Source organism: Salvelinus sp. IW2-2015, unplaced genomic scaffold (genome assembly GCF_002910315.2).
Source record: "Salvelinus sp. IW2-2015 unplaced genomic scaffold, ASM291031v2 Un_scaffold1137, whole genome shotgun sequence".
NCBI classification, from domain to species: Eukaryota; Metazoa; Chordata; class Actinopteri; order Salmoniformes; family Salmonidae; genus Salvelinus; species Salvelinus sp. IW2-2015.
Window position 1 is genome coordinate 109,632 of NW_019942749.1, and position 23,351 is coordinate 132,982.

The 23,351-nt window shown below is 46.3% G+C and overlaps 1 protein-coding gene across 1 annotated transcript in view; it reads right to left on the minus strand.

Moving 5' to 3' along the window:
• The window catches only part of LOC112069865 (transcription factor SOX-6-like), a 259,626-nt gene that overhangs the window by 26,414 nt on the left and 209,861 nt on the right, over positions 1-23,351 (minus strand). Inside the window, 3 exon segments of the mRNA XM_024137247.2 lie at positions 8,839-9,029; positions 9,920-10,094; positions 12,174-12,323. Coding sequence (XP_023993015.2) covers positions 8,839-9,029; positions 9,920-10,094; positions 12,174-12,323 — 516 coding nt within the window.

Genomic DNA, 23,351 nt, shown 5'->3' on the forward strand with positions numbered 1-23,351 from the left:
GGACATTATTTACTGATCACTCTGGCACAGAAGGACATGTGGTGGTATCCAGGGACGATGCCCTCCGTCCGTCCAGAAGATAGACGGTATATAGTATGCTCACCACCGCCTGCCTGCTGCAGTCCACTATAAAAGGACATTTATAATGTACAGTAGTGAGGATGGCAAGAGCATTTCCCTTCAGCAAAGGAGAAAAAATAGGACAACTGGGATAGGAGAGAGAGAGAGAGAGAAAAAAGAGAGAGGGAGAGAGAAAGAGAGAGAAAAGAAAGAGGGAGAGAGAGAGAGAGACAGGGAGTGAAAGGGAGAAGATTAAAAGACTTGATAGAATAAATGCACACGTGAAGGAGAGGCAGGGAATGAAGATGAGAGAACATGAAAGAGGGGCAGAGAGAGAGAGAGAAACAAAATATATAATGGTACAAGTTGTCCCCTCCCATTCTGAACACGGGCCTCTGGCGAGCGAGCGGTCCTTCCCTCAAATGAGTTCAGCATGCAGCCTTCATCCCACATTCTCAAATTAAGCGACGCGCTCCAAGCTCAAGTGGGAAAAAAGCCACCCACAATAATCTCCTCTGCCGCCCCGTGCTCTTTGTCTCAATTTGGTTACAAACACATTTTGTTCGATAGCAAATGGCTGCCCGGTGAAGTCATGCCATAGCCATAGAGAACAGAGCAGGGCGAGGGATGGCAGAGTCAGTGGAACTTCTTAGCTTAGCATTGGAGAAGTGTAACCCGAGAATGGGGATAAATTATATGCACAACATCAGGCTTTTTGTTTCAAGGCTTGAAAATATTCAGTGAACTGATGCTACTTTACTACCCCTGCATCAAGTGCTGTGATAAATTAATGGCATTTTTATTATTTTATGATGTCATGACATTTTTACTGATCACTCTGGCACAGAAGGACATGTGGTGGTATCCAGGGACGATGGCCCTCCGTCCGTCCAGAGAGATAGACGGTATAGTATGCTCACCACCGCCTGCCTGCTGCATGTCCACTATAAAGGACATTTATAATGTACAGTAGTGAGGATGGCAAGAGCATTTCCCTTCAGCAAATGGAGAAAAAAATAGGACAACTGGGATAGGAGAGAGAGAGAGAGAGAAAAAGAGAGAGGGAGAGAGAAAGAGAGAGAAAAAGAAAGAGGGAGAGAGAGAGAGAGATGCAGGGAGTGAAAGGGAGAAAGATAAAAGACTTGATAGAATAAATGCACACGTGAAGGAGAGGCAGGGAATGAAGATGAGAGAACATGAAAGAGGGGCAGAGAGAGAGAGAGAATACAAAATATATAATGGTACAAGTTGTTCCCCTCCCATTCTGAACACGGCCTCTGGCGAGCGAGCGGTCCTTCCCTCAAATGAGTTCAGCATGCAGCCTTCATCCCACATCTCAAATTATAGCGACGCGCTCCAAGCTCAAGTGGAAAAAAGCCACCCACAATAATCTCCTCTGCCCTGCCCCGTGCTCTTTTTGTCTCAAATTTGGTTACAAACACATTTTGTTCGATAGCAAATGGCTGCCCGGTGAAGTCATGCCATAGCCATAGAGAACAGAGCAGGGCGAGGGATGGCAGAGTCAGTGGAACTTCTTAGCTTAGCATTGGAGAAGTGTGGAACCCGAGAAGGCCCATGTCAGCACTGTGAAGAGGGCTTTAATCTGCCTGGCCACAGAACATGTGCAGGAGGCCCGCTTYTCTGCCCACARCCACAGGGCGTATCCTGGGCCTGGGCAGCCCTGACAGAGGCAGCTAGAGGCAGTGGTAAAGAAAGCAGAAGAAGAGGCAGAGAGAGGCAGGAGGCCCTGTGCATTGTGCCTSTGTCTACCCTGTATTTACGCATCACACTGCCGCTCCACTCCTGCCCCTCTCCTTTATAAATAGCCTGGCCACCACCATATGGCCTTGGATTGTCAGGGCTGCTCCATACAACTGTAAGATAATAAGAATTGTTAGAGCCGTTTAAGGTCCGGTATTAAGGACAGCTGAAAACATTGTCTAGATTTAAGTGAAAAAAAGTAGAGAAGTCCTCCACTATTCTTCTGGTAAAGGGACTGCTTCTGTAAGATAATGAAAATCCTCACTTTAGTTGAAGCAGACGATAATCAAGCAGGACAGGTGCGTAAACCTTGGAGTTTGATCATTTCCTTTTTTCGGTTGCCCAGGTGCACAGGGCTAATACAGGGCTCCTCTCCCCTGTAACTATTCCTCAGGTCGTTGCTGTAAATGAGAACGTGTCCTCAGTCAACTTACCTGGTAAAATAACGGATAAATAAAATGTAAAAATACCTTGGTAACAAAAGACAACTGACAAAGGCCATAATATTCTGTTGAATAACTGTTATTGTGATGTCTGTGAAAGCGGGMCTCACAGCATGTGCTGCAGCTCAAACACCTGGTCTATGGGGAGGTGAAGCACACAGCTGTCTGATCTGAGMACAATAGCAGGCTTTGTGTATCAGCTGTCACTCATCACAAAGGTCACATATGACCCAGAGTGGAGACCTTGAGGGCCTAAACCACTGCATTCTGCGCCCTGCCCTGTCTAAAATGGAGACAAMGTGCCCTTTAAACATGAAGTGGTGTTACATCCCGTTTTCTCATCGCAATCTGTTTTGTATTTCAGTTGTAACCAATTGCAATGTTATTTATAATGTTTCAGCTCTCCAGTAGTTGGTAGTTTTGAACCATTTACGTCTTAAGAACATCCAGTGGTGTGGTAAGCCGAGGGTTTCTTTCATGCAGCCTCTTGCTCTCTTTCCYCTGCTCCCTGGGCCTCARCCCTGCACTACAGGAGCTCCACAGGCCTCATCCCCCAAGGCAGGCACAGGATYACTCAGGCCATAGATGGACCACTGCCCTAGACATCCAGTCCTCTGAGTCCTCCAGCCTCTACTGACAGCACCAGGCTACCACCTCATTAAGAGAGCAGCACAGAGTAGCATCTTAGTTCAATTATGGAGCTGAACTGCTAACTGCTACCCCTAATCCGGGCTGGACGCCAGATAGAGTTTTTGGTTTGTTTTTAATGACAGAATATGCTATCATACACCAGGCTGAGATGTTCTTCTCTTTTTCTCTGGAAGGAGAACCAAGTCAGCCMCACAAAACCTGACCTTTCAACTTAATTTGCAAATGGTGYATTTTATGCATTGCCATCTCTGCTCTGTGCWGTAAAGGCCTTTCTGACAGGGYTCTCCTGTGGTTTTTTATTCCACACTGGGTTGAGATCATTTGCTGGTGTATTTTTACRGGTTTCCAGCTCTCAATGAMCCTGAACTGTTCACGGGCTCCTCCAGGGACTGTTAAGTTGGGCTCACATCTCTGCCTTATCAAACCCTCTGCTTACAATAACACAACACTACCATAACCACAACAATATGGAGAGTGAACTGAGTGACCTGGCAGACACAGGRGCCATTATGTGCCCMCTGTAACAATGCTGCAGCAGAGCATAACAGACCCATTATGGCGTGTTCTCTCTCCCCAGTCTATGTTGTACAGAGGCCCGGCCCGGCCGGCAGTGAGCGTGGCTCTCTCTGCAGGTCTAGAGCTCTGGGGCCAGTAACATTTTTGAGYGGCTGCAGTGCATTGGCAATTCCACATTTTACACTGCAACTACGGAAAATAAGGGAACTACCTCAGCCAACAGCCCAACCRGGATGCGGCCTTGATGTCTTTCTGGGGTAAGGCGAGACAGAGAGACAGAAAGACAGAAAGAGAGAAAAAGAGAAAGAGCGGGTGGCATTGTTTCAGTCCTGGCCTGGGACAGACGCCCACACACATCCACAACCTCATTCAGAGTCATAGACTATTTTTATTCCTTTGACAKATGTGAACAWTTGGACAAAGCATTAATGTAAGCAATACTCAACAATGGCACTTGCTGGCTATGGCCAGTGACTCGGAGCAGAACATAATCTAATTTGGACGGCCAAACCCATGTTTGCCAGGGATTTACATTGCAGCCAAAAAGCCTTGGTTGGCAATTTCCAAGACAGCAGTCGAAAAGCAGCAGAAAATTGCTTCCAGGGCTGCAGACCAGACAAGATTATATTCAAAGTCTTTGTGAGGGCTTTGCCTGAATAGACCTCGGCGCACACACACACACACACACACACACACACACACACACACACAACACACAACACACACACACACACACACACACACACACACACACACACACACACACACACACCACACACACACACACACACACACAGATTAGAGCGAGAAGAGCATTTCTACTACTTGCAAAAGGTTAGGAGTCAGGAGCTTTGTGGAACACCAGCAAAGCTCCATTTGAATATGTTCGGCTCTGAGGTGTACGACAGGGGAAAGAGAATATTGTACTCATCAATAATGTAGGGAGGAGGGGTGTCAGGGGGACAGGGGCAGTTCAATAGGTTAATACACTGGCCTTTCACCCTTTGATTTCCAGTTAGGGAGATGTCAGCAGAGGAATATATTGTATCTCTACACACAGCCTCCAGTGAACAGGGGTACACCAAGACCAAGACAAGAAGCTATGGAATATCAACCAAGACAAGAGCTATGAATATCAACCAAGACAAGAGCTATGGGAATATCAACCAAGACAAGAGCTATGGGAATATCAACCAAGACAAGAACTATGGGAATATCAACCAAGACAAGAGCTATGGGAATATTAACCAAGACTAGAGCTATAAGAATCTCAAGCAAGACAAGAGTTATAGGAATATCACCAATCTGTGACACCTGAATCAGTGACTCTGTAGCCTGTTTTCTCCTGTATCTCAGTTCATACAGTATAGGACAAACTATGAAATCTTCAACCTGCAGATGAATACACCCAATCCTAACAKTTTTACCAGTTCTAGCTAGCTATGCTAATAGCAGGAGAYAATTCCAGGAGTTGCAAATGGATCCTGTTGTATTTGACTGTACACATTCTCAGTTGTTTTAGATAAAASCATCCACTGAGCAAATAAATAATGGAACAAAGTAATTGCCCTCTACAGACAATAATACCTTTAGATAAATATTTCAAAARGGAACATTTTGAGCCTTGGAAAAGCTTTTATTGTACTGATGGGATATAGTAAAAAAGGACAAATAGAAAACAGTAAAGCATGAATATTTTACATGTCCTCAACAAGAAGGTAGATGACTAGTGAACTGTAGAATTAAAGGACGTCTTCCACCTCAAAGGGCAGTAGTAAGGAGAGAGAGATGAGGAGGAACGAGAGAGAGAGATGAGAGGATGAAGAAAGAGACGAGAGAGAAAAAGAAAGATAAGAGAGAGAGAAGAGATGGAAAGAGAGAGTAAGAAGGGCCATATGGAGGGATCCCAGTAATAGGGGTGAGAGAGGAGGAAGGGATGCATTGTGCTCCATGGACACACTTTGTATTAAAAGATGAATTGATCCATCTGTAAGCAGCACTTAGCCCCACTCTCCGGCTGGGTCGTTACACTGGGATAAATCAATATTTAATATCCCYCTCCAACAGCCACACTAGATGATTTTAACCTCTSCTTAATCCCATTTATGTTACTTTTCCRGAATCTTCATGTAAGCTTTCACTGTGATAAACTTCCAAACAGCCGACCGGGAGCACAGCTATTAAAGAGCACACAGTATTTATGTCAGGTGAGGCGCTTGGCTGAAATATTAATATTCTGAAACTGACCAAAGTGAAAGCTTTTATCTGGGCCGTCCAGACCTGTGCAGACTGTCGGCTTGTAACAGGGGAAGGGAAGGCCACTCTGTGCTGTGTAGCGCCAGACCTGTGCAGACTGTCGGCTTGTAACAGGGGAAGGGAAGGCCACTCCGTGCTGTGTAGCGCCAGACCTGTGCAGACTGTCGGCTTGTAACAGGGGAAGGGAAGGCCACTCCGTGCTGTGTAGCGCCAGACCTGGTGCTCCCCAATCCTCTTCCTTCTCTCCCTCCCTCCTTCCTAACCCTCCCTCTCTCCTTCCCTCCCAGGCTGAATTACAGCCCTCTGTTTTTACTGTGCCACAGTGATGATCACTCTTCTGGCTCACTTGTTAAAGTGTGTCCCAGCACTAAGCACACACACCATTCTGATAGGGACAGTGTCACTGGAACTGTCTTTATCTGCCTTTGGTCTAGGGATGGAGCCAAGCATGGCTACAGAAGACTGATCATATTCACAACCACATTGACCTGAGAGTTTCACATTGGAGTGTCTCTTTGGTATGACTGAGACAGCATGAAGAGCTGCTACTCAGTCCCTCTCTAAGCACTTGTAGCATCAGCACTTATAATTCAGTCATTCATCCACTCTTGGGTGACCCACTCTTGGGTGACCCACTCTTGGGTGAAATAGTTCCAAAAGGGTTCTCGGCTGTCCCCATAGGATAACATTTTCTGGTTCCAGGTAGAACTCTTTCTGGTTCCATGTAGAACCGTCTGTGGAAAGGGTCAAGACAGCACCTTTTTTCTAAGAGTGCAGGCGAGGTAGTGCCAAGGGTTTCATGCTAACTCATTAGAGATGCAGCTACTTCTCCTAAACATAGCTGTGCTTCTGGGAAGCTGTCCTCTGACAGACCCAGGTGGGAGGATGGAGAGAGAGGCCAGGCACACGAAGGCTGACTGACTTCCAAAAGAAGGAGTCTTTGTGGTGTGTACGGTTACCTAGGGCAACGCGATAACCTCAAAATACCAGTCATATTTTGAAACTGATAGCCCACCTAATTATAATTTGTTGTTCTTGGCCGTGTACTGTCAATGCTGTGATCTTGAACCACAAGCCTCCGCAGTCTTACCTCGCTGTTACATTGCCTCTTACATTGCACTGACTCTATGCACACAATGGACTCTACCCACACACCCACACATACTAACACTGACATTTTTATTCTTTATCTTTAACTCTGCATTGTTGGAAAAGGACCCGTAAGTAAGCATTTCACTGTTAGTCTACACTGTCTCTCTCTGTCTCTCTGTCTCTCTGTCTCTCTCTCTGTCTCGCTCTCTGTCTCGCTCTCTGTCTCGCTCTCTGTCTCGCTCTCTGTCACGCTCTCTGTCACGCTTTCTGTCATGCTCTCTCTGTCTTTCTCTCTATCTATCTCTCTGTCCCTCTGTCTATCTCTCTGTGTCTCTGTCTCTGTCTCTCTCTCCTCAGACTGAGTACACAGACTGAAAGGGGTGGAGCAGAGGTGAGGAGTGATTGACAGCTTCATCCACAAATGCCCCTCCCTGTTATAAATACACACAGCTTACCCGAGAGGATTGTTTAAACACAGGCTGAGTAGACAGGCCCATAATGCAGTCGAGACAAAAACGAAAGCCAACAAAAGAGGGGCAGAGAAAAGCGGTAAGCTCTACCTGCTAAGAACAATGGAGGGGTAGGTGTTTGCTGCCTGTTGAAAACAGTTCCTTTCAGGGCATTGTTCACACGCTGCATTCATATCATGTAGCAGCAGATTCTGGAGCTTGGCTCACCTTAGAGTCAGGGAGGTAGAGAACGCTACAGGGTCGTCCCACAGACACACCGACAGACACACAGACAGACACACAGACAGACACACAGACAGACACACAGACAGACACACAGACAGTGACTGAGTGGAAACGGGAGATGGGAGTGTTAACGTTACTCTACGGGCCTCAGACTCACCCACTTAGTGGAGAAGCAACAAAGACAGAGACACTGAGGAAGCGTAACTAGCTAACAGGAACAGTTATGATGGCGGGGTGTTAAGCTGTACAACCATAAAAAATTGTAGTTTGAATTTCCTTTTATAACAACACAACTGAGATGGGACTGAACTTTAAATACAAAAACAATACAAATGGTTTTATTRTCTGGTGACATGGCAAGACACGTTGATCCCACTGAGTTGTTAAACTATTGGTCATGTCCCTTGACTTGACACACTTCAGTCTGAGCTCACTGCATTGCCACCTGTGTAGACACAGATTTACCCCTAAAACTAAATTAAAGAAGAAATCAAAATAGATATTCGTAGATGTTTTTACATATACATTGACCTAGTTGAATGTGTTGGTTAAAAGTGTCAGGTGTTGAAATATTAATGAAGCTCCGCTCCCAGTTCCTGCCTGCTCCTCACAGCCAACTGGCAATATGGCACCAATCAGAGGGAGGTGGATGTTGTTTTCTCTCCTTGATTGACTCATCGCTTGAAGATATTTTAAAAGGGAATCCCGGGGAGGGGAGTGTGTGTGCTCCTGGTACAAAGCGCTCCTGTCCCATGTCGAGGGACGGAGAGGGCCGCATGTCTGCTTTAATTGGGCAGAGACATCAGAGTGTTAACCCGCACCGGGCAGCACCATGGTCCGTTCCTCTATCACCAACATCAACACACACGCAAATGTAAACACCATAATGCACGCACACACACACACACACACACACACACACACACACACACACACACACACACACACACACAACACACACACACACACACACAACACCAACACACACAACACACACAACACACACACACACACACACACACCCATATACACACACAGCCATGCAATGTCAATCAAAACCACTACCTGGAAACCAAACATTAAAGACAAACATTGGTCTGAAGAATTATATCTAAAAAAGAAAATAGCGGTAATCACTTTACTAGTTATGGTTTTGGGCTACTCACAATGTACTCAGTGAACCAGCTCTGTTGGTGAGGAAAAAAGAGGGAGGGAAGGAGAAAAGAGAGACAGAGAGAGAAGAGTGAATAAACAGAAAGCAACATATAGGAAGATAAATGGAAGAGAGGAGAAAAGGAATGAGAGAGAATGAGACAGAGAGCTGGATGGACAGACAGACGGACGGAGGGGGCAGGGATTCTGACCTTGTCAGCCCTGCTGCAGTTGTTGAGGCCCATGCCTGTGAGGGCAGAGAGCTTGGCCTCCATGCCCTGCTGGTGGTGCTGCAGCTGCTCTCTCTGGATCTGTTCTCTCATCTTCCTGGCCTCCTGGATGGCCTTCATCACCGCATCCTGGTCCCCGAACAGCGCTGTGGAGTTCAGGCTGGACAGGATGTCTGGGGAGGGAGCGTCACGCCCAGTTAAMCCACACACACAGTAGATACACTTACACACTATTCATTTTGATTCACAGTGAATGAGCCCACTGACAGGTGTTGATCACCCTATGTGGAGAATCAAGCCTTGTAGGAGGTCCTCTTCCTTCTTCCCCGTCAGGGTGTGTGTGTGTGTGCGTGTGTGTGCATGCGTGCGTGCATGTGTGTGCTGCCTGCATCTGTGTACGTGTGGGTCTGTTTTAAAGACAGCGAGAGGCAGTAGACCGAGTCTGTCGACCTTCTTTGTGTAATTAACATCTCAAAGTTAGGTGAGGAGGGATGGCAGTTAAAGACACAGAAATAGAATAAAACAAACATGGGGTTCAAACCCCCAGTCTGAACGGAACAGCGGAAATRCAGGCGCTTTAATGAAAGACTGCATTTAATAACAGTTAGCAAASGCTGAGTAGAAAGGCTTAACATGAGAGGGATGGTGAAACGTGAGACCTCTTAAAAACAAATAATGTGTTACAACATCCGCAGCTCTAGATTGCATGGTTTTTAATACCAAGGTTCCACCGAGATTAAGAGTTGCAATTGTGTCAACAGTTTCGTCTACAGGGATACAGGGATAAACGTCATTAACTTTTGTTTCATCCAGATAAAAAAATCATTCAAAGCCATTTTTACACCTTGACAGTGTGAAATATTGTATGTTCAACTCCCATTATCTAAACACAGAAAATAAAACCAACAAAATATCTAGCTTCGATCCTACATCACTGTTATGGAAATATAATGATCTTTCTATGTGATCGAGGGGGTGCCAACTTCAAAACAGATTAAATCAGTATGTATTGACTATTGGAGATGGAGCCGGAGGTGAGATGCAGAGTGTGGCCAGTTCTTACCCAGAGAAGACCCACGGCCCATGCCTCCGAGGGGACTGGGGATGCCGCTCTTGGACAGGCTGTTGGGGCTGGTCTTGCTGCCTGTGAACAGGCTTTGTGTGGGGGACGTGGGGGACTTGACCAGTTCTGCCGTCTTGGGCCGGGCGGASAGGTTGAGAGGCTGCGTTCCCTCCTCCTTGTGGAGATGGGGTAAGGGAGCGGAGTGGAAGAGAGATAGAGAGAGAGAAACAGACAGAAAGAGGGGGAGAGAGAAAGAGAGGGAGAGACAGCGGGAGAGCGAGGACACAGATGTGAATAAGGGCTCCTCCTATTGGAGGATGTGTGGGCTCCCAGACAACACTCTGCTCCTGGCTAATTACTAGTGCTCCTATCTGACCGTCCTCTGCTCCCCCCATCTCCCTCCCCTTCTCTCCTCTCCCCTCTTCTATCCTTCTCTACTCTCCCCCTCTTTTCCTCTCCCCTCCTCTCTTCTCCTCTCCTCTCCTCATTCATCTGCTGGCACCGTGCCATCATGGCCGTCCTCACAGTTGCCGAGCGCCTTTGTTCACACTAATTAAATCTGATTTTTGCCTCCCTGTACATCTTCATCTGTTCTCCCTCTTCTCCGGTCTAAGAATGAATAATAACCACATTACAGAGATACATGGTGATGATTAAAGATGGTTGTAAGTAACAGTCATCAAACGTCAGTTGCRTTATCTAATTCATTAAGTTGTTTTCCAATTTCCTTTCTCATTTGCGGATACTGGTGTTAGTCATTTGTTTCATGTAATACTGCATCCGACAGTGTGTAATAAAATGTATAACTGGTTTAGAATGCATTCTTTGTAAAGTTGGGTGAGTTAATGTGAGATGTCAGGTCACAGGAGGACATGTCTGCTGGGCTGGTTGCAGTACAGCACAGAGCAGCAGTAAGGTGTGATTGAGGCTGATGGTGATCTGTGGTGTTCTCCAGGCCAGTGTCTAGGAGCTCTTGGAGAGGATACCTGCTACCTGACTGGATGGTACTGTAGGTATTACACACGTACCAATGGAGGAAAGTACCTGGGTRKGTCAAGTATAGCTCTACTGCCTCMTTATGTATCTCTCTAGTGAAGCCTCTTCGCTGAGATTAGTCTGTATGCTGTTGTTAACAGTYTTTTTYAAAGCCCAAGTGTCTCCTTGTCCAAACATATGGCTGGCTCAGACACAGACTGCCTCAAGGCCTTGTTATTGCTGTGCCAATAACAGTTTGTCATCCAATGMAGCCAAAARCTGACAAACAAAACTAACAGCAATCTAATTCTAACTAAGGATGAATACAGATGGGGCTTTGGGGACATATGTACTTTACATTAGTGTTTAATTATTGATAGTTCAAGCTCACAASCTTAGTGTTTAGAAGTATGATAAATACCCATAGAGTCCATTCAGAACAGCAACTCAATGACACAATATCTGAGTGAAAAGACCTGTAGGATCTGTGTAGTGCCTCTTATCTAACACACAGCCTTGATGACATAGATCCTATAAAGTGACAGGGTTTAGGAGACATCTTGATACAGGCCCATGGATGAGCTCCCAGGAGGCTGTGTGCCTGGGGTCATGGGGGAGGTGTGGTGGGGTTGTGGGGGAGGCCGTGTTTAGCTCCAAAGCTTGCATGCCGAAGAGAATACCAGAGAGAGAGAGAGAGAGAGCTGCCCTACTGTACCATTCAATGACATGATTTTTCCAAATGGAGGCATGTTTCTGATTATGGCCTGGCATGGTGAGAGGATGATGTATCTACTCTATGCTCCATACGGAGGTCTGGTGGATCCAGGCCATGCAGTAGCAGACCCTGCTCTCAGGTTTATTTACAAGACAATAAGAGTCATCAACCCTTCTGATCCCTTCACTTTTTAAACTGCATTTACATACGAGTGATTCTCTCTCTGTTCTAATGGTTTTATTCCGTCATAATAAAAAAGGTTCTGCTGTTCCTTGTGATCTGAAACCATGTGTTCMACAAATTCTCTCACTTAGAGCGCCCACAGCCATAGCAACCATGTCCACAGAGTTCTGGTTGARAGAGAGCGGGCCTTGTTAAAGGCCTACAGATTGATGGGCCGGTAAGAAGTTTGGCCCAGTATTAGCACAGAACCCAGAACAGCAGCACCACTACCACTACTACCACTCATTTTCTGAGTTATCAGCAGGCTGGGTCAAGAACCACTCCAGTACTTAGGCGGTGGGCTGTAGGTGGGTGAAGTAAGGGGTGAGATGCGGGGCCTACCTTGACTTGAGTGATAGGGCTGGAGGATCTCTTGTCGTTCTTCAGGCCGGAGGGGGAGATGGGCCCGCTGTTGTTGGGAGGCTGGGGGAGTGGCGGCATCTTGGCTCCAGGAGAGACCTGCATGCTGGCAAGCTGGGCGGCATACAGTTGCTGTAGAGAGGAGAGGGAGGAAACCCACAAGGCATTAACATCCAAAGCCAGACACCATTCAAAGCTTTTTCTCTTTCTCTCTTTTCCTCTCTTTCTCTCTCTGTCTCTCTCTCGCTCTCTGTCTCTCTGTCTCTTTTTCTGTCTCTCTCCTTCACGTCTTCCTCTCTTTCCATGCCTGGCAGAGAACCTCCATCAAAGGTCTTTACTGTATATCAAAGCTTGAATCCAGGGAGAGACAGCAGCCTTAAAAACCACACAGCCATGGCTCTCATTCAGCACACTTGGAGCGCTCTTTTTCCACTCATCACAGAGAGAAGTTTTCAGACTCAACAGGAGAGAGACTGTTCTGATTTCCCTCCACAGTAGAGAGGTTTCTGTTGGGCTTTCTGGCCTGTAATAGGACACTACTACACAGCCACCTGAGCTGGCCCTCTATACGCCTGCCATCCCACACTGTTAGAAAACCAAACCCAGTTGGACTCCCATCACAGAACACATTAAACGCATATATTATTAAGGCTGCACAAAGACCATTGATGTCATCATGCTTATTTTCCTTGGCAATAAATCAGTAACTTCACTAACCAGTGGTGACTTACCACTCAGACGTGTGGTTTTGATGACTGGCTAAGCGTTTAATGACAATCACTTTTCTACACAGCAAAGGGGTTGAACTCTGTATAATATTATATATGTCTACTGCTGTCCTGATTATCTGGCAGGCGCTTAGTGTACGGGTTATTACGGATACTGATATGGCTTTTGAAAACATATTTAAAATAACAGTTGTCAGACACACATCACAGAAAAGGGGGTTGGGTCAAAAAATCCCACAATTCAATAAACGTCATCATTTAAATAAACTTTAGATATAAGGAAGGCAGATTGTCTATCATTGATGAAAGATGGAGGCTTCAGTGATGCCTGTTAAAACTTCTAGGCACTATGAACATGTGAGCTATAATTCATGGGTATCTAATAACATTCAAATACAAATCTGACTTTCCACTATTTTCCAGTCAGTTTGAACACAGCATAAAGAAGATTGTTTTATGAGTTGATTATGTTTTTGTACTGAGCCCTCTCTAAGAGACCACTAAGACTCACTCCCTATGTTGACAGCACTACTGTTTGCCTCAGGCTATTATTGATTGGCCACCAGGTAAGTGGTTAAATTGGCTTTTGTCCCCTGCTGTAAGTGGCAGGGGTCTGTCAACTAGGACTCCTGTCTCAGAGTGAGGGCTAGGTAGTGTACAATATGTACAATCTCTCACAGCTCCAGACCAGACAGACACCACCTCATCACTCTCTGACAAGCCTTTCTGGCTCAGAGTAGGTACGCCGCTCTGTTTCTATGTTATTCAAACGGATGGCGTTGTCAAGGAGAATTTACTTTCTGTTCGGTATGACCAATCAGCATGCCCCGTCTCATTTCCTGGTTTTCCGGGGCCCCATACAGACTCCATTTGTGTGGATGGAAAATGTGGCACAGCTCCGGTGGCCTGTTTGCCCCACCCTCCGTAGTGCAGACGCAGACTAAATCCAAACAAAGCACTTTGTGTCCTGCTCACGTATCTCCAGATATAAACATGTATACTCTCCTGGACCAAACTTTATCGCCGCCACATACACGGCACACAAAAGGTTCATTCTTCTGGGGGACCCGAGGCAAACAACAGCACATGGGCAGCGGAAATGACCGACTGATTATGTTCCCACAATGATAGCGCTGCCCTCACACACAAACAGCCTTTTGTCTTCAAGGGGCCACAGAAATGGACACAACTCTACCGCCATTACCCCACGATCCACACCAACATCAAGCACTCCCAAATCATCATAATCCAACGTTGAGTGTTGAGCATTTGGGTTTAGGGTGACATAGGTTGAGTTAGTTGAAGCATTTTGGGTTATGGGGGTGACAATAGCTGAGTATTTAGCATTTTGGTTAGTTGTTTGCGGAGGAGTTGAGCTGCCTGACTATGTCTCTAGGCTACACGTGAGGCTCCAGTCTGTGTAGGAGCGGAGCGGAAGCCAAGTCTGTTGGACAGATGTTTGTTAACAGAGCTGTAGATGGGCAAAGCCCCTGACCCCGAGTAGGAAGAACTTTATTGTTCTGGAAAAAGAGAATAATTGGGTTTTGCTTCAAATTAGAGGTAGTCAACCTGGCTTTTGTGAGACCTGATTAGCAGGACGTAGCCATGGGGTGAGGAGCTGCAGCTCTACCCAGCACAGGCAGACTCCAGGAGGTAAGAAACAATAAACACAATCAGGAGAGCAGGAAGACATGCAGGAGGGAGGTGTGACACRACACACAGTCCACCACTAACTAAACCATGCACCGCTCAAGGACAGRGAGGAGGTAGGGCAGCGGAGGGCTGCCACGTCTCCGGTGCATTTCAGCCTAGTTGTGTAAAAATGTACGTGTTAACTAGCCGTGTACTAGGTGAAACAGAGGGGTGTGAGTTTGAGGGAGAGACAGGAGACAGCCTCTGGCTGACCTGACTGACTGACTAACACCGTCTCTGGCCAGGACACATGTTCCAGTCCCCTAACTGAAGGACATCTGCCTGCCTGCCTGCCTGGCTCACAGAGGTCTCTCCCGGTAGGCCCACACACTTACTCCCTTCCCCGCGCCCCCCGCCATCTTGCTGTGCTGCCACGGCAGAAGGTGCCTGTTGGTAATGAGGGTCACACTGAAAGTCAATGGTAAGACAGGGATCATGGGCTGGGGAAGGGGCAGAGGCTGGGGACTGGGAAGAGCTGGCTTGGTGCCCCAGGTCCACTATGGCCAGCGTTCACCAGGTGGAGTCCTGAGTGGTCTCTGCTCTCATCATCAGCAGTAGTGGTTTCAACCTGCACTCTATTGCCGCAAAAACAAACTCCTCTCAAGCACTAAAACGGTTGACTTCACTGTCCTTACCAATTAAAATGGAAACGGCTATTGAGGGTAGGAATATGCCAGAGTGTTTGTGTTGAGTAAGTGTATGTGAGAGTGCGAGAGGGTGAGAGAGAGAGATAGAGAGAGAGAGGAGAGAGAGAGAGAGAGAAGAGAGAGAGCGAGAAGAGAGAGCAAAAATGGGGGTGAATAATGACTACTTTTAACACAACAAGTTATGTCTATGATAAATGTCATGTTTTGGTTTCAGTGCTATAACTATAAATCGTTGGGCTGGTAAAGTTTCCTGTTTTTCTGGATGTTTGACATTATACTGTGCCCTCAGCCCTCACCCCTCCCCCATGGCTCTGCTGGGCAGGCAGGCACAGAGGTCCTGCTGCCTGGGTTCTCCTGGGATATGCTATTTCTGCCAGAACACAGAAACATGAACGAAAACTGAACAAAGCCTCTGTGTTGACTCCTACGTATCCCCTTCTTCACAGAAAGGCAGTTAAAACACAGGCCACACTACAACAGCACACACACACCCTTTCCTGGCTGACCCCGTTCCCTCCCCTCGCTTCTCTCGCTCCTTTCTCTACCTCCTTCGCGTTCGCTCGCCTCCCATCCTCCCAGAAAGAGGCAGCGGCGCGAGCACATGGCTCAGCGAGCATAGGATTCCAAATGAGCGCGCCAGGCCCAAGGTCAGCTTGTTAGCCTCTAGTAATTAAAAACAAGCCCTCTGGAGGCGGCAGAGGTTAAACGAGGAGGTTCACTTTTCTGCCTGCGACAACATTATACTGAGATTACACACTCCACTGATGATGGACATCTCAGCACATGTCCAGACYATGCTCCCAGCATATTAGACTCAACTGAGGCTATTAAATATAGTATAGGGCATATATATAAAAGGCAATAGATCAATTACCATTATTTATGTATAAGGAAAACTCATTATTTTGCGTCTTGGATAAACCAATCCATTCGGAACAAAATAATTATTGTCAGCCACAATTAATTAGATGTGTGTTGTTTCATCCTGGTATTCGTTAAGTTTCCACACTTTTAATTTGGTGTTAAACGAAAAGGAAAAGCAACAACTAGAGAGTAGCATTGATAACAGGCAGAGTAGGTCCTGTACGTCGCTTCCGCATTTTGTGAACTTGGGGCAGAGGAGGGAGAGCGAGGGGGATGTGGAGTGGGCTTTGGGGGAAAAACAGGGAGGGAAAAAAACATTTCTCAGAAAAACAAGCTGTAGAATCTTGTTTGGTCTTAAAGAGAAGGGCAGGGCCAAAGCGCAGTGACAGATGCTGTAAAATACAGTGGCAGATTTGGACAGCCTTCCTGCTCCCAGCCATTATGGTGCATTACACACTTACAACAACTGAGGCCTCAGATTCAACTCAGTTTGACGCAAAAGACACACTGAAAAACATCTCTGCAGAATATAAATGACTGAAAGAAAACATGGCTATTCTATACATCACGGCATTGTGAGTGTGATGTCTGTCCGCTGTTTGAGGCAGTGGGTGTTCTCTCTCTCTCTCTCTCTCTCTCTCTCTCTCTGTCACTCTCTCTCTCAGTCACCTCTGCCTTGCCTTTGCTGAGCAGTAGGGTGGACATGAGGGCATTAATCATGCTCCAGTGCACCCCGCCGTTTAAAAGGCAACGCAGCGCCAGCCCCGTTTGCCACAAGGCTTGTACAGGCTCATTGCCCAGGGCGACCAGGCAGGCTGACCCAGGCCAGGCCCAGATGTCAGGAGCGGAGGCAGGCGTCCTGGTGCACTGTGCCGATGCTTTCCAGTATGGCCCAACATCTGTCTCATCTGCTGGCACCCAACCTGCTCCCCTGCTCTACCCCTCCTCCTTCTCTCCTTCTCTCTCTTTCCAGCCTGCCTCACTCTAATACACACACACAAATGCACACACACTCTCAACAACACAATCCTTCTCATCTTGGATCTAACTATCCTAGCCTAGCATGTGTGGGTTCTCCAGGCCCAAAGCTCCGAGCCATCAGTCAGGACCCCGAGCCAGCCCTTACATTCAGCACCTCTCACTGCATTATCCACACTGTCTGTCCATCTGTCCCTCTGTTCACTAAAGAGCCTATCCAGCTGCTCACCTAGCCATCCCATTAGCTCTCCTCCTCTCCACACACAGCTAGCACTGCTGCACTGCTCTGGGTTACCTTCAAAGACCACACTGCTCTCTTCTCCTCTCCTCACAAACAGAGAACCAGCTGCTCTCTCTCTCTCACTCTCACTCACTCACTCTCTCTCTTTCTCTCTCTTTCTCTCTCTTTCTCTGTCTGTCTGTCTGTCTGTCTGTCTGTCTGTCTGTCTGTCTGTCTGTCTGTCTGTCTGTCTGTCTGTCTGTCTGTCTGTCTCAGTTCTTCTCTCTCTTTAAACTTAAAGTGAAAAGCGCTTCACTTGTTGTTGGTGATGGCAGATGCCCCAGTCTCTCCACACATCCGGAGTACACATGCATTTGCCTCCAAACAAAAGATAATATCAGGTTTCCTGCTCTCCCTCTCTGTCTGGGAGTCTTTGAGACTCTGAGTCCTCCCTGTCACTCCAGCCGTCTCAGCCACTGAGTGCCCTCCACATGCATCTCTCTCTGCTCAGATCTGGTCYGGTTGTCATTGTAGCACGTGGGCTGCTGCTTTCATGTGTTTATGACAGCGAGGCTGGAGAAGGTTTAGCATGGGACCTGAGTGATACCATTTCCACTGTGATGGATGGTAATTGCAGTGTAAAGTCACCACTCAAGCAATTTAACATCCAATATTTTAAAGCTTAAGGATGTGGCGGCCTGTGTAATTTGGGGAAGAAAAGGAGTGACACAGGAGTGACACACAGAAAGAGCATAAGAAAAGACTTGAGAGAAAGAAAGAGGGTAATATACAAAGTAGGCGATGGAGGAAAAAGCAGGGAGATATAGATGAGAGAAAGGGATAGAGCGAGACTGAGGGGCAGAGAGAGAGATAGGGAGTAAAATGGAGATTTGACAGAGTGAAAGCAGAGGCTCCTATTTGCTGCTCTCTCTGATCCTCTATAGAGAGGACACAGATGTTCCGCTTTATCCAATGATGCTTTCTCTAAAACTGCTTAAACCCCAAGTCTGGCTCCAATGATAAAAAASAGTCCTGTCTAAAGTTCCCTCTCCTGTTTATCACCCTGGTAAAAGGGCCCAACAATGTATCAGGCCTACATCAGCTTTAAGGAAATTGTTTTTCACAGGGCAATTTATGGGAGAGGGGATAGTGTAYAAACAACAAATTAAGTRCAACTCCAAATAGAAAATTAWTTTGTGAAATTTAAGGAAATTMTTYTCTTGTYKTGTCCRCTCAATTGAATATAGTGGGTGGCGGGACACATCGGGGGTACAATCTGAGCACAAWTTCCCCTRTTAGGTGAGATGTGTCAGTTGTAATCAGGCCAGGACAGTCCAGGATGGAGCTATTGTTTCCTGCTTGTCCTGAGCTCATCCCAGGCCTGAGTGGACCCTAATGAAGAGGGGCACTCAGTCGGAGGGATAGTTTACACCTTCTCTCCTGTGACTCGTAGACGAGGGCCAATCTGTCAGGGAAGCATTGAGTGAAATTGCCCTGTGTACTGAAAATGCCTGGCGACAGCCTCTCCCTGCCAGCCACCATGGCCMCGCCATCCCACCCTGTATTGACAAGCAAATTACACTCTACAACACTCAAACGCACCGACCAAGATTCATTTACATCCATCAGCCCTAAACCTTTGTTACCTTGGTTTTTTATGCCTGGAGAGAAAGGGCAGAGAGGAGGGGGAGTGAGAGGATCCTCCACGCAGGGCCCAGACTGTTATGACAGTGGAGATGGTGAGCGGGTGCGTGGCCAACATTAAGACTGACAGAGCGGCTAGCATTGCTGACTGGATGGCTGAGCACATTACTGCTGCTGCATTGTGGGAATTAATTCCTCCAATAAGACACTTTTTTAAGGTTCATATATTTCACAATCTAAACTGAGTAAATTGGTGAAAATTATACCTTGCCAGGCTGCTGACAGGGAGWGATATTTTAATTAGAGAGGCATGCTGAGCCAATGCCATGCAGGGGGAGGGTCCTCAGCCCAGGAAGTTGAAGGGGTTGTGAGTCTCAGTGCTTCCTGTCTTGTGATGCGTGAAAACCAAACTTAGTGATATGGTCATTACTGATGATCACACCCAGAACACACACACTTCTGTCTGGCTGATCCTCCACACAATCTCCTCAGCAATTAGCAGCACAGATGCTTTGTTAAAAGATTAGCATGTAGAATAAGAGCCTACACAGACTAGGAGAGACATCAGAAATACACTGGAGGAAAAAACATGATAACCCACTGGACACAGACATCAGTTGAACGTCTAGTTTTGATTTACATTTGGTTGAGTTGTCAACTAATGTGAATTCAGTGTGAAATCAACAAAAAATGTCACCAAATGTTAGGTTAAAAGTTGGGTGAAAAAAATACCAAATGACCTTACGTTGATTACTTTTTTCAAATCCAATCACTTTTCCACATTGATTAAACGTCATTTCCCAGTAGAAACTAACATCATAATGTGATGCTTCCTGTTCTTAGATGCACAGCTCAAATTAGTTGTCCTCTCACTGACAAGGAGCCACAGTGTAAGCCAGACAACTGCCGGACAAAGTGTCTCCTCATATCCTCTCACCACAAATGACACATCTACTCTTTGTATCTCTGTTGTTCTGGTTGACTAAAATAACATATTGTCTGCTTCTTTTGTCCTGATGTGACTTGTGTGACACACACAGAGCTCCTGTTGTGTTCTCTCTTGGCATCTCCCTCTGTTTCACTGGTAGACTTGTGGGAGATGGGCGGCGGAAGCTAACACTATTATCACTATGCGAGGAGAGAGTGAACTTAACTTAATCACTTCCATCTCTGCCTTCATATTCTGTTTTAATCATCCTGTCCCCCAGCGCTTTRTAGAAGAAGTGATAGGAGTCACATGGTTAGCTTGTTGATCCCAGCACTAGAGAAAAGGGCATGTTTGACTTGCCTTGCTGTTTTAAGGGAGACTCTATGCAGGGTAAATAGCAGCCGGCAGCCGGAATATACCACAGGCGGACAGGCTTCAATTAATAGGAATGCACCTCTTTTTGTTTACTGTGTTCTCTAAAGGTCAGCCAAGTCATGGTCTTGGAGGCTCTGTTTTCGCCCATTCCCAGGGTTAAATACGTTATCAGAATGAATGGCTGAAGCCCCCTCCTCACCCYAGCCTAACCTTCAGATATATGGCTAGCCCATCTGACCTAGAACACAACTATAAATAGACACTCAGTAGGCCTAGACTGTGCTAACCTCAAGCTTTCTCTATGATACGCAAACAGAGAGTAACACACACACACACACACATACTCACAGACACACACGCAAGAAGAACATGAGCAGACTCATCCCACACTTTCCACGTTCCTGATTGTTCTTCCCATGGCTGCATGGCTCGCTGCGTGATAAAGCAGGGCTCTCCAGCTCCAACTGCAAGCATTGTTAGAACTTGCCAAGGCTCATTAATGCTGAGAGCGATAAGCTCTGAAGGACAAATTGTGCTCATGTATTAGCAAGAAGAAAAAGTTACAAGACACTTTCCTCTCAGCCCCCTCCTCCTAGTCCTGTCTCCCTCTGGTTTTGTTTTTCTTCAGTCCTGGCTATCAGAATCCTGGCTATCAGAATCCTGGCTATCAGAGAGATTAATGTCTAATTGCTATCAACAGCTTATCACTGGTGTTGACAAAACAGCGGCCACAAAAAGCAGGCGCTTGGAGAGCTGTTTTTAATTCTTTCGCTCTCCTTTCTCCTTTGTTTCAAAGGCAGAACATTAAAGTCTACTGACGATCCTTATTCAAGTAGTTTCAGATAGCCYTAAATATTTATGATTACACAGTTTCAAAAGATRTCCTCAATCTTCATACTTCACAGAACTGCAAAGGGCGCTTTGATAATTTCTTAAGCAAGCAGGCAGGAGTAATAGCATTAGTGTAATTGTACAGAGGGTTTCGCTGCTTCCCATAGCCATTCTGTGTAGTGGTTATGTAAATAGAACTCAGAGAAAGTAACCTGGGGAATACATATTGTCAATTTGGATAGAAAGAACTATGAACTATTTGGATAGAAAGAACTGACTATGAAGATGGAACCCAGATAATTATCTTTATTAAACAGTATAGCCTGGGGTTAGCCCCTGACCCCAGTTCAGCTCTAACAGCTTCATGTGAACGCTCCTGCAGGGCTTTGGAGCCTATCCCAGCATTCTCTCTTTCTGTTCGGGAATCAAGCTCTCTCTTNGGATGGAGCTATTGTTTCCTGCTTGTCCTGAGCTCATCCCAGGCCTGAGTGGACCCTAATGAAGAGGGGCACTCAGTCGGAGGGATAGTTTACACCTTCTCTCCTGTGACTCGTAGACGAGGGCCAATCTGTCAGGGAAGCATTGAGTGAAATTGCCCTGTGTACTGAAAATGCCTGGCGACAGCCTCTCCCTGCCAGCCACCATGGCCCCGCCATCCCACCCTGTATTGACAAGCAAATTACACTCTACAACACTCAAACGCACCGACCAAGATTCATTTACATCCATCAGCCCTAAACCTTTGTTACCTTGGTTTTTTATGCCTGGAGAGAAAGGGCAGAGAGGAGGGGGAGTGAGAGGATCCTCCACGCAGGGCCCAGACTGTTATGACAGTGGAGATGGTGAGCGGGTGCGTGGCCAACATTAAGACTGACAGAGCGGCTAGCATTGCTGACTGGATGGCTGAGCACATTACTGCTGCTGCATTGTGGGAATTAATTCCTCCAATAAGACACTTTTTTAAGGTTCATATATTTCACAATCTAAACTGAGTAAATTGGTGAAAATTATACCTTGCCAGGCTGCTGACAGGGAGAGATATTTTAATTAGAGAGGCATGCTGAGCCAATGCCATGCAGGGGGAGGGTCCTCAGCCCAGGAAGTTGAAGGGGTTGTGAGTCTCAGTGCTTCCTGTCTTGTGATGCGTGAAAACCAAACTTAGTGATATGGTCATTACTGATGATCACACCCAGAACACACACACTTCTGTCTGGCTGATCCTCCACACAATCTCCTCAGCAATTAGCAGCACAGATGCTTTGTTAAAAGATTAGCATGTAGAATAAGAGCCTACACAGACTAGGAGAGACATCAGAAATACACTGGAGGAAAAAACATGATAACCCACTGGACACAGACATCAGTTGAACGTCTAGTTTTGATTTACATTTGGTTGAGTTGTCAACTAATGTGAATTCAGTGTGAAATCAACAAAAAATGTCACCAAATGTTAGGTTAAAAGTTGGGTGAAAAAAATACCAAATGACCTTACGTTGATTACTTTTTTCAAATCCAATCACTTTTCCACATTGATTAAACGTCATTTCCCAGTAGAAACTAACATCATAATGTGATGCTTCCTGTTCTTAGATGCACAGCTCAAATTAGTTGTCCTCTCACTGACAAGGAGCCACAGTGTAAGCCAGACAACTGCCGGACAAAGTGTCTCCTCATATCCTCTCACCACAAATGACACATCTACTCTTTGTATCTCTGTTGTTCTGGTTGACTAAAATAACATATTGTCTGCTTCTTTTGTCCTGATGTGACTTGTGTGACACACACAGAGCTCCTGTTGTGTTCTCTCTTGGCATCTCCCTCTGTTTCACTGGTAGACTTGTGGGAGATGGGCGGCGGAAGCTAACACTATTATCACTATGCGAGGAGAGAGTGAACTTAACTTAATCACTTCCATCTCTGCCTTCATATTCTGTTTTAATCATCCTGTCCCCCAGCGCTTTATAGAAGAAGTGATAGGAGTCACATGGTTAGCTTGTTGATCCCAGCACTAGAGAAAAGGGCATGTTTGACTTGCCTTGCTGTTTTAAGGGAGACTCTATGCAGGGTAAATAGCAGCCGGCAGCCGGAATATACCACAGGCGGACAGGCTTCAATTAATAGGAATGCACCTCTTTTTGTTTACTGTGTTCTCTAAAGGTCAGCCAAGTCATGGTCTTGGAGGCTCTGTTTTCGCCCATTCCCAGGGTTAAATACGTTATCAGAATGAATGGCTGAAGCCCCCTCCTCACCCCA